Source organism: Enoplosus armatus, chromosome 4 (genome assembly GCF_043641665.1).
Source record: "Enoplosus armatus isolate fEnoArm2 chromosome 4, fEnoArm2.hap1, whole genome shotgun sequence".
NCBI lineage: Eukaryota > Metazoa > Chordata > Actinopteri > Centrarchiformes > Enoplosidae > Enoplosus > Enoplosus armatus.
This window is the reverse complement of record NC_092183.1, coordinates 5533459-5548972: the sequence shown is the minus strand read 5'-3', so window position 1 is coordinate 5548972 and position 15514 is coordinate 5533459. Positions and strand designations below refer to the sequence as shown.

The 15514-nt window shown below is 41.3% G+C and overlaps 1 protein-coding gene across 1 annotated transcript in view; it reads right to left on the bottom strand.

Annotated features, from left to right (window-relative positions):
• The window catches only part of rtn4r (reticulon 4 receptor), an 87990-nt gene extending 81695 nt beyond the window's left edge, over nt 1-6295 (bottom strand). The window contains exon 1 of the mRNA XM_070903782.1: nt 6193-6295. Within this exon, the coding sequence (XP_070759883.1) occupies nt 6193-6295 (103 nt within the window). The remainder of the gene's footprint in view (nt 1-6192) is intronic.
• Nucleotides 6296-15514: the final 9219 nt, after the last annotated feature.

Below are 15514 nucleotides of genomic sequence, written 5' to 3'. Positions count from 1 at the left end.
GCTGGCAGGAGGAGTTGCATAACACCAACACAAGCGGGTGGTGCTGCCCAGCTGCGAGCACATAAAGATTAGGAGAAACTCACCCTACAGAGATCTGGGTTAATTAAAACTGTTTTGGTGAGCTTGGTGACCTACCCAGCGAGATGCAAAGAGATGCCGGCTCCATCTGTTTAAGCAACGATAAAGCTGCAGTCCACAGTCAATGACTCGGCTCAATGCATCGGCATATAGTAAATACAGGCTGGATTGTACCATTTTTGGCAACAGTTTTACACCATGCAGCTTGGCATTGCCCTTGTATAGTGTAATCAGCATGACATTATGTGGAGTTTTTGGGAGGTTGGGGGGTTTCCTTACTGGGACTGGGATAATTATTCAGCCAATCTCCACACATTAATAACACACCATGTATGCTGTACGTTATGTTGAAAATTGTGAATGTTTATGCCAGTAACATATTTTTTTGTTTTATTACACACAAACACTGCTTCATAATACATCCAAAATAGTTAAAAACAGCCAATTGTCCTCGGTTTCATGAGTTACTCAATTGCACTTCCATAATTAGGAGTGTTGTGTGTCAGGAGCTCTGACTGACTTGTGTTGATCATCAAGAAGCTCTGGTAGCTCTGAGTAACTGGATCACTTCCACATGACAGAACAGAGTATACAAGTCTGTATTTTCTTGCTTTCCTGCAGAGCACGATTAAGTGCTGATACCATTTATGAGTTTTTGAAACACAGAATCAACTCAGTAAAGGTAGTCGTGATATTATGACGTGCTGAGGGCGACCCTGCCAGCATGTTTTCTGCACTTTTCTTCAGGGCTCTTCGCCTTTTTTAATGAGCTCCCTCTCAGCTCCACCTTTTCTCTTTCTCCTGCGATGTGCATTTTTTCTCCACACTGCTCGGCCACGTGCAGTGTGTGCAACAAATCTCATGTGATGACAGGCAGAGATCATACCATCAGGTTAAGCAGGCGGGGGGGGGGGGGCTGACAGTCCCCATGTTGCCCCATGTTGCTTTCACTTCGATTTACCCATTTCATTTTATATTTCTAAAACTGGTCTGACACTCCAGACCAATCAGCTGGCCCGACTACCGACAATCCCGCCTCCCGATGGCCAGTCCGGTCCTGCACGTGGATGACATGTACATCACAGAACAAAGGTTATTATATTTTATATTATTGCATAGGTATAATTACTGATGAATAACATTACATGCAGTATTTTAACATTTTACCAACTTTTCAAAAAGAATGCTATGTCAAAAAAATGATCCTGTCAAATAAGACCATTAAAAGCCAACCTTCAAAGTCGACTGGAAGGCCAACAATGAAGTAAATCCTTGAAAACTTTACTTAATGTCCAAATTCATCACAAGGGTTTAATGATCAAAAATAGTCCTTTTTTAATATTTAGGTGGGAAAATGGGGATAGATGGCAAAAAATTAGTGTTGTAGCTGGCTGAGGTTGACTATATTTTAACTACTTTACTGTTGGGTACTTGAATCTATATTTATATATCTATATATAATCTATCATATTTTAAAAACTCGTCATGTTTTATACGTAAAATCCTTATCTGCAAGGTAGCTAGTAACTGCAGCTGGCAAAAGCAGTACTAGATTAAAATAGAAATATTTACGTTTTAAGTACAGAACTTGATGAATTATACTTGTAATGTACTCCCCACCACTGCTGATAGAAAGTTGTGTAAAAACTGAGAAGAAAAATGCATTGATACGTGAGAAGAAAAGTTAAAATGCACACTATGAGGAATGAGGTCATGATTATGGAGGGTATTAGGAATGAAATGTGGTTGGACTTTTATATGATGAAAAGTAGGTTTATTTATCTAAATCTGTCTATGTTTGCAACCATCAGGAATAGAAATATGATGGATCTTGTATTCTGCCCTACATGAATTTCAATTTTAGAAGCAGGCATACGCATATATATCTGCTGGATCTCGCTCTCACACAGAAACACGTTCCCACCTTGCATCATTTTGCCTATGTCCTATTCACTTGCTTCTCTCTATGCTGCTCTGCTACCTCTCCTTTCTCACATAGACCAACCCCCCCCCCCCCGTCTGTCGGCCTCCCTCCCTCTCCCTTCGCAGCACTCAGTGTTCTCTCACACAAATTCTCTCTGTCTGTCTCTTTCTGATTCTCTCTCTGATCTCTATCCTCCTGAGCATGTCTTGGAGGCGGATTGGCTGCAGCCAGCCAGGCAGCTGTGTGTTGTTGGTCTTGTGCCACCACAGAGGCGCTTTGGCTAACCCACTATCTATTTGTTTAGAGGAATTAAAGGATGCACTCTCTCCAGGGACCTCTGGCCTCTGAGTTGCCAGAAGGGGCTCATATCAGAAATTGCACTCAGTAAACATACACGCACGAAGTAGATAGATATAGCCGGACTGACATAGAGGAAAAACTGATAATCCATCACTGATCTTTGGAATGATCACATCTGAATCCCCACCACTGACCACTGCATCGTGTCGCAGGACAGGGGTGGGGGTTACACATGTGGGCCTTTGAGGTCGTTCTCGCGGGTGCCATTATACTTACTACTTGACTGCTTTCATTTTTTCCTCTTTGTGCTCGTGGGGGACCACAGGAATGATTCAATATCCATTCTACCACGCAGTGTGCACTGCACGTTAATGCAATCCATTTTCTATTTTCTCCAAACGCTTTTAGTTACGGTGCAGTGGGGAAATTGGTTTCCCTTCCAGCTGAATCATAGACTGCACATGCATATGTATAACACTGGCGCGACATAAATATGATTTGTGCAAACTTAAGTGGGTGAAAAAAGTAGTTGTGTACCATATCTGTAGCTAAATGAGAAAAATGAAAGTGGCAATCAGATGCCTAATATGCTTTGGTGAGGCTATTGGCTTGAAAATTGCCTCACTGCCTTTCCCCAGCTTAACTTGGATGGCTCTTTTGAAGCTGCGCAATGTTTGTTTGTTATTTTCAAGGTATGGACCAAAGCTCTCTGCATCCATAATGGGAGGCACATAACTAGCTTGGTGGGTGGTGAACCTAATTTCCTCCTGTCCATTCACCTTGACAATCACAGTCAGTGGGCTCAGCATACAGGCATGTTATTTGCTGCTCCCACGCTGTGAGCCATGTATGCATCGCCTGCTCAGCTGCTGGTGGGCAATGAGCTGAGAGCACAGAGGCTGATATCTGTTCGCCTGCCAGCGACTCTTTAGGGAATTGCATCACTTGGAAGCTCGCGAAGGTGAGATTTAATTCTGACAAAAGACTAGCAGAAACAACGGTTGTATTCTCAGGAGTTCTGTAAAATTTGGCCAGCCGGCGTGACTAAAACATGCAGAGAAATAAAGCTGCATTTTACATGCAGGGCAGAGGGTAATAGAAAACACAGCTACAACTAATTAGCTGCTATCTTGTTCATTCCAGAAACACACTCAATACATGATCCTCTTTCTTGTATAAACTGGAACCCAAGGCTCCAGTGAAGTAGGCTATTGCTAAACTTTCTTTTCTTCACTTGACAGTTCACTACAAGTAATTATGTTGTATATTGGTGGAAAAGAAACAACCATCTATATCCATACAGCTGGAGAGAAAGGGTGAGACATAGTGTTCGGCACTGACTAATCGTTATTGATGGAGATTCACTTTCACTTAGCAACCGGATGGCTGGCTGACTGCTGATGCTCGAAAGAGGAGGACTGCACGTGAGAAGCCAGTGGCTGGTTTTCACGGCCTATTGAGCCAATCAAGGTGGCGGTGTGAATGCCTGCTGTTGGGTGCCACCGAAACCTATGTGGAATATGGGGTGAAATTTGGTCCAGTTCCACCGCACTCATGTTCCCCCCACTTCAAAGCAATGGGTTTGAGTAAAGTGGCAAGATTAAACTCTCTGTCATATCAGCAATAAACCACTCCAGGTGACTCACTGTCACAGCTCCGGCCATGGCTCAATTTTAGGTTAATTCTAAGGCCTTCCTATTGTAGAGGAAAACTTTTAACCTCAAACATCCCAGTATTTTTTTTCTTTTATTTTTACCTCCAAGTTCTATAAGTTTGTCTCTCCTCTTATTGCCGTGAGGAAAAGCCAATCTCCACCAAGGAGGCATGTACATAAATCATGTGGATGTATTTACAGTGATGTATTCTCCTGCTTGTGTTGTTATGTTCACGCTTCACAGGATTCCAGCGTGCTGCATGCTCATGAATATTCATAACTCATTCTATATTTACTTTATTAGCCCTGTTAGCTGCATACAGTGCTCTAACCCCCAACAGTGCACACTTGTATTGTTTTCATGCAATTACTCTCGCAGAATTTTTCTCGTTGTCTTGTATATTTGTGTAAATTTTTGTATCTGCATGTGCTCCCATCACACGATGTGCACACTGGATGCCTTCTTGACTGTCTGACACTTTCTGTTCACCTGTTGTGTGCACACTGTGAGGAACAGTGTGCATGCTTTGACGCCATCAGCGTGTTGTGGTGTGTGTGTGTGTGTGTGCGTGTGTGTGTTTGCAGTTCTATGTGCTCACTGTGCACCAGAGCATGAAAGCATGTACCAGTTCTGGTCATGCTTCATTCAGAGGAACATCCCCACTGTGAGTACATAGAGATGAGAGGCCCACTGTGGCAGGTGCAGATGATTGTAATTTGAAAATACTGCATGGACTCTCTGCACGCAAAGTACAGTACTGTACCCTTTATGTTGCGTGCAATTAGATTCCTTCCACACGACATAGCATCCACCCAAGAGTCTGCATATTTAATGTGTGCGATAGAGAGAAATAGAGACACAGGGCCTCCATTTTTTATTCAAATTTTACAGGTGGCCATGCTGCCCAAAGTTCATGACTCTGAACGTCATTGAACTGTTTAAAACCTTACTGCTATGGCTGGGCAGCAAAAGAATATTATCATTTATAATTCTTTTAAAGGACTATACCATAATGAAAAAGGTCAGCATGATGTACAAAATTAAATAGGAAAGAAATGGTAGTTTTCGTACCATGCTTAGTTTCTGTTTTTATGCCATTAATATGCCAGAAATTAAAGACATACCTTTTGTGCTTCCTTAGAATTCCATATTGTTTTAAGGTTACTCATTCATTTTTTTATGGTTGTTCCCACAATCGTACCTATTGAAGTGAGTGAATTTGGAATTTCAAAGACAATAAAAGTTTTTTTTTTTTTAAAAACAGTAAGAGTTCATGAAACAAAAAGCAACTTTAACTTCAGCATATTCTCTATTGAAAATGGGGGTTTTTTCCATTCCATATCTAACCAGTGGCAATCATAGCTGTCACACATGGCTGTAGGAAGAAAGATCCTGGTCACTGAATATGTGACTCCCTCGAGACATGGCAAGTGCATTAACCCAGAGCAGCAGGGTTGTATAAAGTGATCCTCCACCCCAAATCTATTTTGAGAAAAGACAGGTCTGCACTCAGTCTCTGAAAAGATGATGTTTGTAAAGTTTGTATATGCACTTTCCCGAAGAACAGCAGCTGTGGTCATTTTGATTTATGTTGTTTACTGTATGGTAGAATCTACTTGTGACAAGTTCTTACATCAGGGAAAGGTATCCAAACATCCACAGAAACTTTTCAAACCACATTGGCGGCATAATCCACTTCTCTAATGTCCACCTTTGTCCTCAATATTCCAATTATAATTTTTGCATATTTTGGCGTACTTCTTCTGGCAGAACAGTGATGTGGCTATAGCCATATTTTAGCAAGATGACGACTGACTATCTGCATACTTCGTGTGCTCCATAGCAGAAGTGAATTATGATGTAGGGGTGGTTTGAATAGTTTCCCCATGTGCAGCTATGTCACCTTGCTGCGAGGGAACCCCCGCATGTCACATCTTCAAGCATCTTTAATTAGCGACGGACAATCAACGAGCATCTCCCACAATGCTGCAGTACTTCAACCCTCCCACCACCACCACCATCACGCCCTGCTACCACCACCTCTGAGTCACAGGTACTGACAATCTCAATTTACATTTCCACTCCTGGCGGGATAGCTGTTTTCAGTGCGTTGCCAAATTAAGGACCTGGGAATTACTCTCGGCGCGGAATAATGATGAGGCGGCCCCTATCAGGACATGGAAGTGTGTTTATAATGAGATCGTAAACATATGCTCGTGCCAGCGCAGCACCTACCCATCAGCTTAATTGGCTCAATGTGGAATCTCAGCTCTCGTTGGTCCTCTCCAGAGGAGGAGGGGTATGTGGAGGAGGAAAGTGCGGAGGTGTGTTGTGCCATTAGTGTGACGTTAGGCTGCAAAACGGTGTTTATGATTGGAAACACACAAATACAATGCAAAGACATCCACACAAAGATGATCCTGTATGATCAACACCTGTAAAGGGGTTTTGCAGACACACATACACACTGCACTAACCAGAGAAAGCGTTAGGAGCGTCAGGTACAGTAATTGGCACCTGCACGGACAATATTGAGGGTAAACAGGACCCATTGTGCATTGTACTTGGCCTTTGTGAATCAATGTAATTGCTAAGCCAAGTGGGATGCAAAATATAATGAATTGGTCCAACAATTGACAAAGTATGATTTATGCATGTTTCTTAGCGTAATCAGTCGCGCAGAGGCTGGATTTGGACCAGAGGGGAAGAGAATGAGCAGAGGTTAAATTGCACTAACCTCTGTCTGCTTAGAAGCTAGTGGGAACAATTTGGCAGCCTGGAATAATACAAACGCCATTAATCATCACTCTGCCCGTCACACACGTGTGGAGACACTCATGGACGCTGGCACATTGTCATGCAAACATTATCTGTACATCCATCTACCTAACAACATGCTTAGATACCCATGAATGAGACCAAACCACAGAGAAGAAAACACTGACTGATTCAGTCAAGCTGCTCATTCTGGTTATCAGCCATCCAATGCAGAGATGTATGAATATTAATGTTTATTTAAGACAGAAAAAAAAACAATAATTCTGTATTTGACACTTTTTCGTGGTGTCACACTTGTGTGTATCTGGTGAACTTCTGTCTGTGTAATTAATGAGGATCATGGTGCCAAAAACTGAGGAGAAATTAGAATTTACTTTCAGCTTGACAAATTAAAAATTCCAACTTATGCTCTCAACAGATGGACCCTTTGGATCTTCATTGCTCAACTCTGGCAAGCTGTCCACTCTATTGGCGCGCTCGGTGCCCACGCATTCCCTGTCCCCCACTGCACCCGTATAGCCTGGGTGACCACACATGTGATGGTGTTACGTGTACAGTAGCGTATAGGCGGATTATGAATGTTAGCGTGTCATAGCTCCCCTGTGGTGGCGCTTACAAGAGGCTAGCTCAGCTGCACAGCACTTGATATTTAGCTTCCAGCCATCCACATAGAATGAAAACTCATTACAAGCCGAGACGCCACCACCTGCTAGTATTGCCAGAGATGAGATGATCTATGTGTCTAAGTGTTAACTGCCTGCAAATGTGCCATGACATTTTATTGCACATAAGCACGGATTTGGTTAATTTGATATTGCATTCTTTTAATAAACTGGGCTGGAAACATAATGAATTTGGGCAGATGTGTTTATCAATTAAAATTAGCGGCTAATTAGTCATCAGAAGATTGCACCAAAGAGATCTGTGTTTTGGGTGTGTGAAAGGATTTGCCTTTCTAAATGAAAAGAAAAAATGCATCAAAAACAATGAAAAAATATAGTCTGTGAAATTAGTGTATCATCGTTTTTACCACCTTTCAATATGTACACATTAAATTGCTAAACGAACTCCTGCAGTAGCTGATAGGTTTAGTCATGAGAGCAGTAAATTCAATACAACGGCAATTTGGCATGCAATAGATGTAACCAACCATGAAGAGTTGCTCCACGCGCTTTTCCGATAAACACTAAGTGTGACTATTTTCATGATATGTGTATATCAGTGTATTGTATATGCTTAATCAAGCATGGCATTTAAAGTGCCAACACAATGAAATGGGACTTTGGTTACTACATTAATCGATATATTTTCTACTTTCATATTATAATGTTGTGGCTTTTACCCTCTTGAAACCAGAGAATACGTAGTGGTTCCCTCATTTTCTACCAGGAGGTGTAAATACAGTTCAACCAATAAAACCACCACACATTTCTGCTGCCACACTCCTCGTTCACATATGGCTCTCCCATTTTTACCCCCCGCATGGATATCAAATAAAAATAGCTCTCAAAATGACATTTTATCGCGACATTAAAGGGAATGCCAAACATATGAGGTGTTACACCCACAAGAGACAATGTCAGTGTAGAGTTTTATGACAGACAATAAAAAGGTGATTGAATGGCTGTGTAATGAATAGGTAAATGGGGGAGGTTGCCAGAGGGTGCACTTGATGAATGTGAAAGCTGAACAGAAGAAATTAGCACAGAAAGTTTTTTTCTTTGACACTCCATCCTCAAAGGCAGATGCTCCTATCTTTGACATAAAACTTTTTACAGCCTGCTTTCTAAACGTATTGCTTTTGATCCACTCAAGAAGAAATAATCTGCTTGTTGCTATAATGCATTTAGCTTGTATCTAGTAATCACCTGGCTATCGATGCCAACAAGGGAACAGCTTCTACAACTAACTCAAAACTAATCAGTTGTGTCCACAACAGGATGCTGATACACGCTAGCTAACAAGCTGAAGAAGAAGACATTGATTTGATGCATCAATAGTGAAATGAACAGCTCCAAGTCAAGAAGAGCACGGTAATGAAGCACGTGCTCAGTTCAGTTGAGAGAGAGCCAAGTCATATTTTTAGCAACACAACCAGCTGTTCACAGCTGTCGTTGCCCAAGAGCTTTGGGCCTATAATATGGCTGCTGGAAAGTGTGTCACATTACCTGATTGTTTGCTTCGTGTTTTTTAACAGTTGCCATAGATGCCCTCACACTTAACCCGTGGAGCAGACTCAGATTAACAAACTGAATCGACCTTTTGCTTAATAACATTGAAAATACTGTCCAATCCTGTGTTCTGTGCCAGCTGCAGACCTGACTGTGACTTGTACTTACAAAGGTCTACATCAAACAAAGGAAGAAGAAGCTCTTCTGTATTTGCCTGGGGAGAAATATAAAGAAATGCATGATTCATTTTGTCTTTTGAATGACGAAGGCTTACCTTCTTAATCATAACCTCAAAGCCCTGTGCATGAAGAGGCACTCGTCCTGTATTCCCTGTAGATGCTCTTAGAAGTCCATTTGTTGACAAGTCACACAGACAAAAGTATAGTATATAGTATAATCAAACTGGTCAAATAGGTAGATGGCATCACATCAATTACATGTTAATATTGAATTGATTTAAAGTTTTAACCAAATTATACTTGGACCAACTCTGTCTCTTACTAATTACATTATGCCAATCAGAAAATATAAAGAAACACGGCCCAGTTTACATTTTCTATCAACATAACAAGAAAACCTTTTTGTATTGAACATATCTGCTAAACCGTTTATTTATTTTCTGGCCACTTTGGAGCACAACAGTGACATGTCCTCACTTTATAGAGTTAATATTGTAAACATATTAGCCAACAATTGCTTATTTACAGATCCAACAGACACAGAGAGACATTGGCATTCACTTGGAGTCATGTTTCTGGCCATCTGATTAACGTTAGTCCAATATTCACTCTCCCTCTGTTTTGGTACCAACTCCTCAGGAAAATATCTGGTTCCAAATGCTCCATTGTGTTCACCAGCTAACTTTGTCGGTCTGCTGTTTGACGCTGAGCAGGTAGTTTATATAGAAGTAGCAGTTTAGTTTGGGTTCATCAGAGCTGATTCACTGAAAACAGCTGCCCGCTGAGGCTGGCAGCAAGACTGATAAGCGGTGAGACAATAAAACAGTTGCTGACTGCTGAAAGAAGCCAAAATGTCATTTGATGAATTGTATATATAAAAATATTGATTTGCGCAGCTTTTTATGGTTAAGCAAACTTCAAGCACTTAAGTTTAAGAAATGCACAAGTGTATGCATTGCCTTTTTCAATATTCAGCCACCCTGACCGACCACCTCCCAGTGACCTTCTATTTATTATAAAAAGATGACACAATACCTGGATTGTAGCATATTAGTATTTAACCATGTTTTGTAGAATATAGGCTTGTTTTGGACATGCATTTGGGAATTACAAAGCAACAATAAAAATGGACAAATGTGTAAAATGTGTACAAATAAGTGAAAAGGTCAAAGAACATCTGTGCCAAACCAGTTTGAAATGTCACACACGTCTGCAAAACATCAGTCCCTCGGCCTCTGTCAGCGGTAGGATCGACATCCATTAAGTCCTCGTGTGTGTGTGCAGGGTTTTTTTTTTTTTTTTCAATCACCATTTCATTTGTCAATCAGATACTTCATTGGCTGGCCACTGGTGGTGGCTGGGAGGCGGGGCACTGTGTGTTAATCAATCCAAAGTGAACAAATTGCTGCTCTCAGGCATTTGCTCTGCCACTGTCCCCTCCTGCCTGGTCCTACCAATTCTTATTAGACAGAGAGAGAAAGAGAGAGAGATTGTGGGATTTTGTTTGAGAAAGGAGCTGAGGGAGTGGAGAACGGAGTCATATGCCGGGGAGATATAGAGAAAAGAGAGATGAAAAATACAGAAAAAAAGGAAAGGGGGAAGGAGGATGATAATTATAATGAGAGCAAGATGATGAAAGGAAGGAAAGCAAGGAATGACCACAGGGTGAAGTTTTGATAGAGCAGGGGAATATTGCAGCAGTGGCCACACATAATCTGACACATACTGATGCATATCAGATGGTGGTAAAGTGCAATTTAGTGGGTTAATCAGTTTGGTTATTATGTTGTAATGTGACTATAATATAGATAGATTTGATCACATTTTACTGGGTCAATTAAAGAGACCGTAAGATATTGCCTGCCCCACAGCAAAAGAAATGAACAATTTATCTGCAGCGGTGCAGTAGATAGCTGATCTGTACCGATGACTCAATTACTTTATGAAATTATAATTATATTTAACATTGATAGCTTTCAAACCTCACTTTGCAGCCTCTATTGTGGTTTGCAATAAAAGCTCCACCTAGCTAACTCCGCTCTGCTGCCTTTCTCTCAAGCCAGAAAACACAAAGACTTAGCAATTACCTCTTTATGACATGTTTTTCTTGGATCCTAATTAAGCAGCTGACTCATCTCCAGCTAAAACGTGACTTTATTTCTTGGATGTTTATATACGACTTCACTGTGCATGTCCATTGCAGGATTTTGTAATCCACCTTGTTTTGTGCTGTGTAAGTAAAAACTACGGAGCCTGAGTGACACCAGAACAATTATAGACGTATTCAGTTTCTAATTGTAATCGATTGAGAAATCGCTAAAGTAAAAGCAGCAATTACATTTAAATAATTCATTAAAAACTCTAGTTAAAGGAATATATAATTAAATCTGTTAATTAATAAATCAATTTCATTATTTTGTCTTCAAATGATGATTTGATTTATTTTTAAAATGTTATTGTTGAATTAATTTCTTAAATAATTTAACAAATTCTCCTCTTGTACTATTTGCGTATTAAAGGTACCATGTGGAGTTTTGTAAACACTTTCAGTGTTTTTAACCCAAACACATTGTGTGTATTAGCTCTGACAAATTGAATGCATTTTCCTCCTCATGAAACATTTGCAAAGCCATTTTTTCCATTATTTTGAAACCAACTGTTGATCAGTACATAGATACATAGACCAGCACATGTGCTCATATTGCTCTACAGCCCAACTAGGGATCCAAAACCTGCGCAGGGTACCATTAATTAATAAATATATAATTTTGTTTTTTTTTAATGAATTAATTGATTGAAAGTTTACATCAGTGGCACTCCAGTGATACTGAACTAAAAGTTAAATGTGACCAACGAATTGGAATGATCAATGGCTTCACTTCTATAGCGCTTTTCAACCTTAACAGTTCCCAAAGCGCTTTACAGTTCAGGTCTCATTCACCCATTCACACACACACTTGCTGCTACACCTCGATTTTAGCTCAAGCTGGGTGAGCCAGGACTGTATCCTGTGCAAAGACAGGATTTCTTGAAGCGACATTACTTCTGACTGTTAGAGCCTGATTACAGGCGCATACCTGGCATACTGAAAATGCCACCAACGTGTTAAGAACAGGCCACAGTAGAATACTGTAAGAACATGGAAGTAATGATGAAAATTGGCCCCAGGCTGCCCTGCGGGCAGGGACATCAGACGTTGCATCTACAAGTATTTCTCCCATCTCGTTTATCTGTTGAGATGGGAGAAGGGCAGAATGGTGTCGGGAGAAAGGAGTTGGAGGCTTCTGTTGGATCAACAGTGATTGACTGACTCATATGTGACTGATTGCGTCGATGGTTAATTCATGGGAAAATTGAATAATTGATTTGTGGAGTAATTGGGTCGTACATTTATTAATGGTGTGATATTTTCTTTCCACCACCATGGAGTCAAGAATGTTAACCAAAACTACATGGGAAAAGTGTTTGTGACATTCACCCAAACATGGAGGAATAATGTTGAAATGACTCTACTGTATGTGTGATTGTGGTTTATTAGATGATATGAAAAGCAAGGTGTCTATGCTGTCAACAGCTTCACACCTCGACACTCAACACCTCTTTTATAAATAGCTACATTCTGACAAACCTTTTTTTCATCCTACACCTAACCCCTCTCCTCCACTGTGTGATGAGCAATGCGAGATGATGATGCATCACTTTGACACCTCACATAATTTAAAGCCTGTACTTTCACCAAGCTAAACTTTGCCACAATATGTGGCAGGCAGTGTGCCAGTTGTGCTGTATACATACAAATGTTCACAGTTTAGCCCGAGGCTGGCAATGAGCTAGTAAGCAGCGGAATCCTCAATGGAGAGCGAGATGGAGATGAATCCCTGGACTTCCATACGGCTGCTGGATAAACTTGGCCTTGCTGAGACAGAGAACACCCACTCACATCTGCACCATCTGCTTTGTGGTTCAGTGGAAATCCCTCCCACCACCAGCCCACACACACACACACAAACACACCCTCTTCCTCCGCCCACCCTCCTCCTCCTACCTCCTCCTCTCGCCCACGCTTGCACACCCGCACACTCCTGACACTCACTCACACACCACTGATAGTGTCAAACGCTTAAATGCCAGACCACCTTCCACCTACCGGCTGCATCCCACATGCACAGAGGAAGTGAGCGGGATACAGATATGCCATCCCTAAACACACATACACACAGAAACATGCACACATCCTCGTGAAGACAGGCACGCACCGTCTCCTGCTGTCCTGGGGAAGAGGGTTAATCCCTTTCTCTCTCTGCCTCACACTGTTCTGCAGCTCAACTGCTTTTACTTCGCTGAAGTCGAGGCAATAGATGACCTTTTAAATAATCCGTGTAACCCAGGTTACTCGTACATGCCACAGTTTAGTTATCCATTTTAGACCCTTTGTTAACATTTCAACAATGCTGGATTTCGTGAGTGCTTCAGGCAAATTTTTGTATTTACAAGGACTCTCATTTTTAATTAGTGAGCTACATCATGTGATAGTTTAAGTTTCTGTTTTAGGTTGTTAAAATCTCAGCAGATTCAGCAGGGCATCATCTATAACGGGGAAATGAGGTGTTTTCCCCTCCATCTACTTTTTCTGTCCATAGTGGTTACTGCTTTTATTATTTTTTGACATGCATGTACAGTAAACCATCAGAACCCATTCTGATGAAAAGTCTCTAGAGCCTGAGAACAAGGTAGAGAGCTGAAAAAGAGCAAATGTTGATTATTTCCAAACACTCAAATGCAAACAGGTCTTCACCAAATACCAACAGCATACAGTTTAAAACCTTGATATTTATCAAAGATATAGCAAAGATGTATGCAAAGATGTAAAAGAGTGAGACAGAGTATGGATTATTGAGGATAAGGAAGTGGGAGCAAACATAATTCAAAAATCAATATTCCTTCATGCAATGTACTGTATGAGACTGAGAAAGATATGTAAATATAAAGAGAGTAAATGTGTGAATTAAAAGCATACTGTGTGTAGGATGTCCCAGAAGCACTAATAGTAAATATTAAGTCACACTTACGTAATTAGCAAAGAAACAAAGCACAAAGTGTAATTTAGTTTACAGGCACCAAATGCTGGAGTCCCTGTTACACCTGTGGCAACATATTCTTTTAGTGTTGAAGCAAGCAAGAGGAAGACTTTTTTTGGCGTATGCACCCGTAGTTGCCAGCTTTCTTTAGAATGTACCCAGTCTTATATTATTATACACCCAGACCTGTCAAATGCCAGGGCCTGTTTCGAGAAGCAGTTTTATTGAGGTATCTGGATACATTTCCTGGCTGAAAACCCGGAAAAACTTAGTTGTACATCAGTCGGTGTTCCAGATTTGACAGGGGTCTCGGTTTTACTGGGCAAAGTTAATCAGATAACTCGGTAGACCCGCTTCTTGAAACAGAACACAGAGGTAAGGAGCCCAAAAAGTAAAACGTGAACCGGTCGTAGGTTGAATCACTTTTATGTATATATCAACCGACAATAGAGAAGCAAAAGAAATGTTCATTTATAATCAAGAAACACGTGCATGTGGCAGCCGGAATTGGCAGGGAGGCACTGATTTCCGCGAGGCGTTACAATTGATTGAGATTAGTCTGGTGTGTGTGTGTGTGTGTATGAGTGTATCAGACAGTGGGAGGGAGACGGAGAGACAGCATAAGAGGTGGACGGATTAGAGAAAACACGATATACTTTTATGTGAGACCGTGTTGAGAGAGGGAAATTGAAAAACAGTTAGGTGAGGGTAAGTGTGTGTGTGTGTGTGTGTGTGTGTGTGTGTGTGTGTGTGTGTGTGTGAAAGAGAGAGAGAGAGAGAGAGAGAGGGACCCTTGCTGAGCCAGACAGGCAGACAACTTGCTATATCCCCCTCTAACACCACCTCAAGGTCAGCTGAAGTTGAGACCGCTGAGACTAGAAATTGCGTCGACTGCTGCCCAGCCAATATCTGCTCTCTCAATATCTGTTTTTTTTTTATATCAGCTCTGTGTCCCACAATCCTCTGCAGTGATTAAACAACTGAAAGGGAGCGTGAATTGGGATGATGGGATAGAGAAGGAGATGAATTTATGTGTGAGCGTGCGTGTCAGTGAATATTTCGGGGGTTTTGTGTGGAAAAAAAAGACACGAGGCAGATCCGCTGACAGAGACAGATGCGACTCAATGGTCGCGAATGCCTCTGTTTACATTTAGAAATACTCTCGCACACCTCAGCCACACCTCATCGCTCCTTCCCACTGGAGCTGCTCCAGCGTCTGGAGAAATTTGCAGCACAGGCTCTTTGTCAGGGAGAACTACAAAAGGGGGCAAAACAACCAGAAAAGTGCTTAAACATATTCCATCTAGGATTGTCTCTATATGTCATTGTCAAATGAACTGAGATAATAACC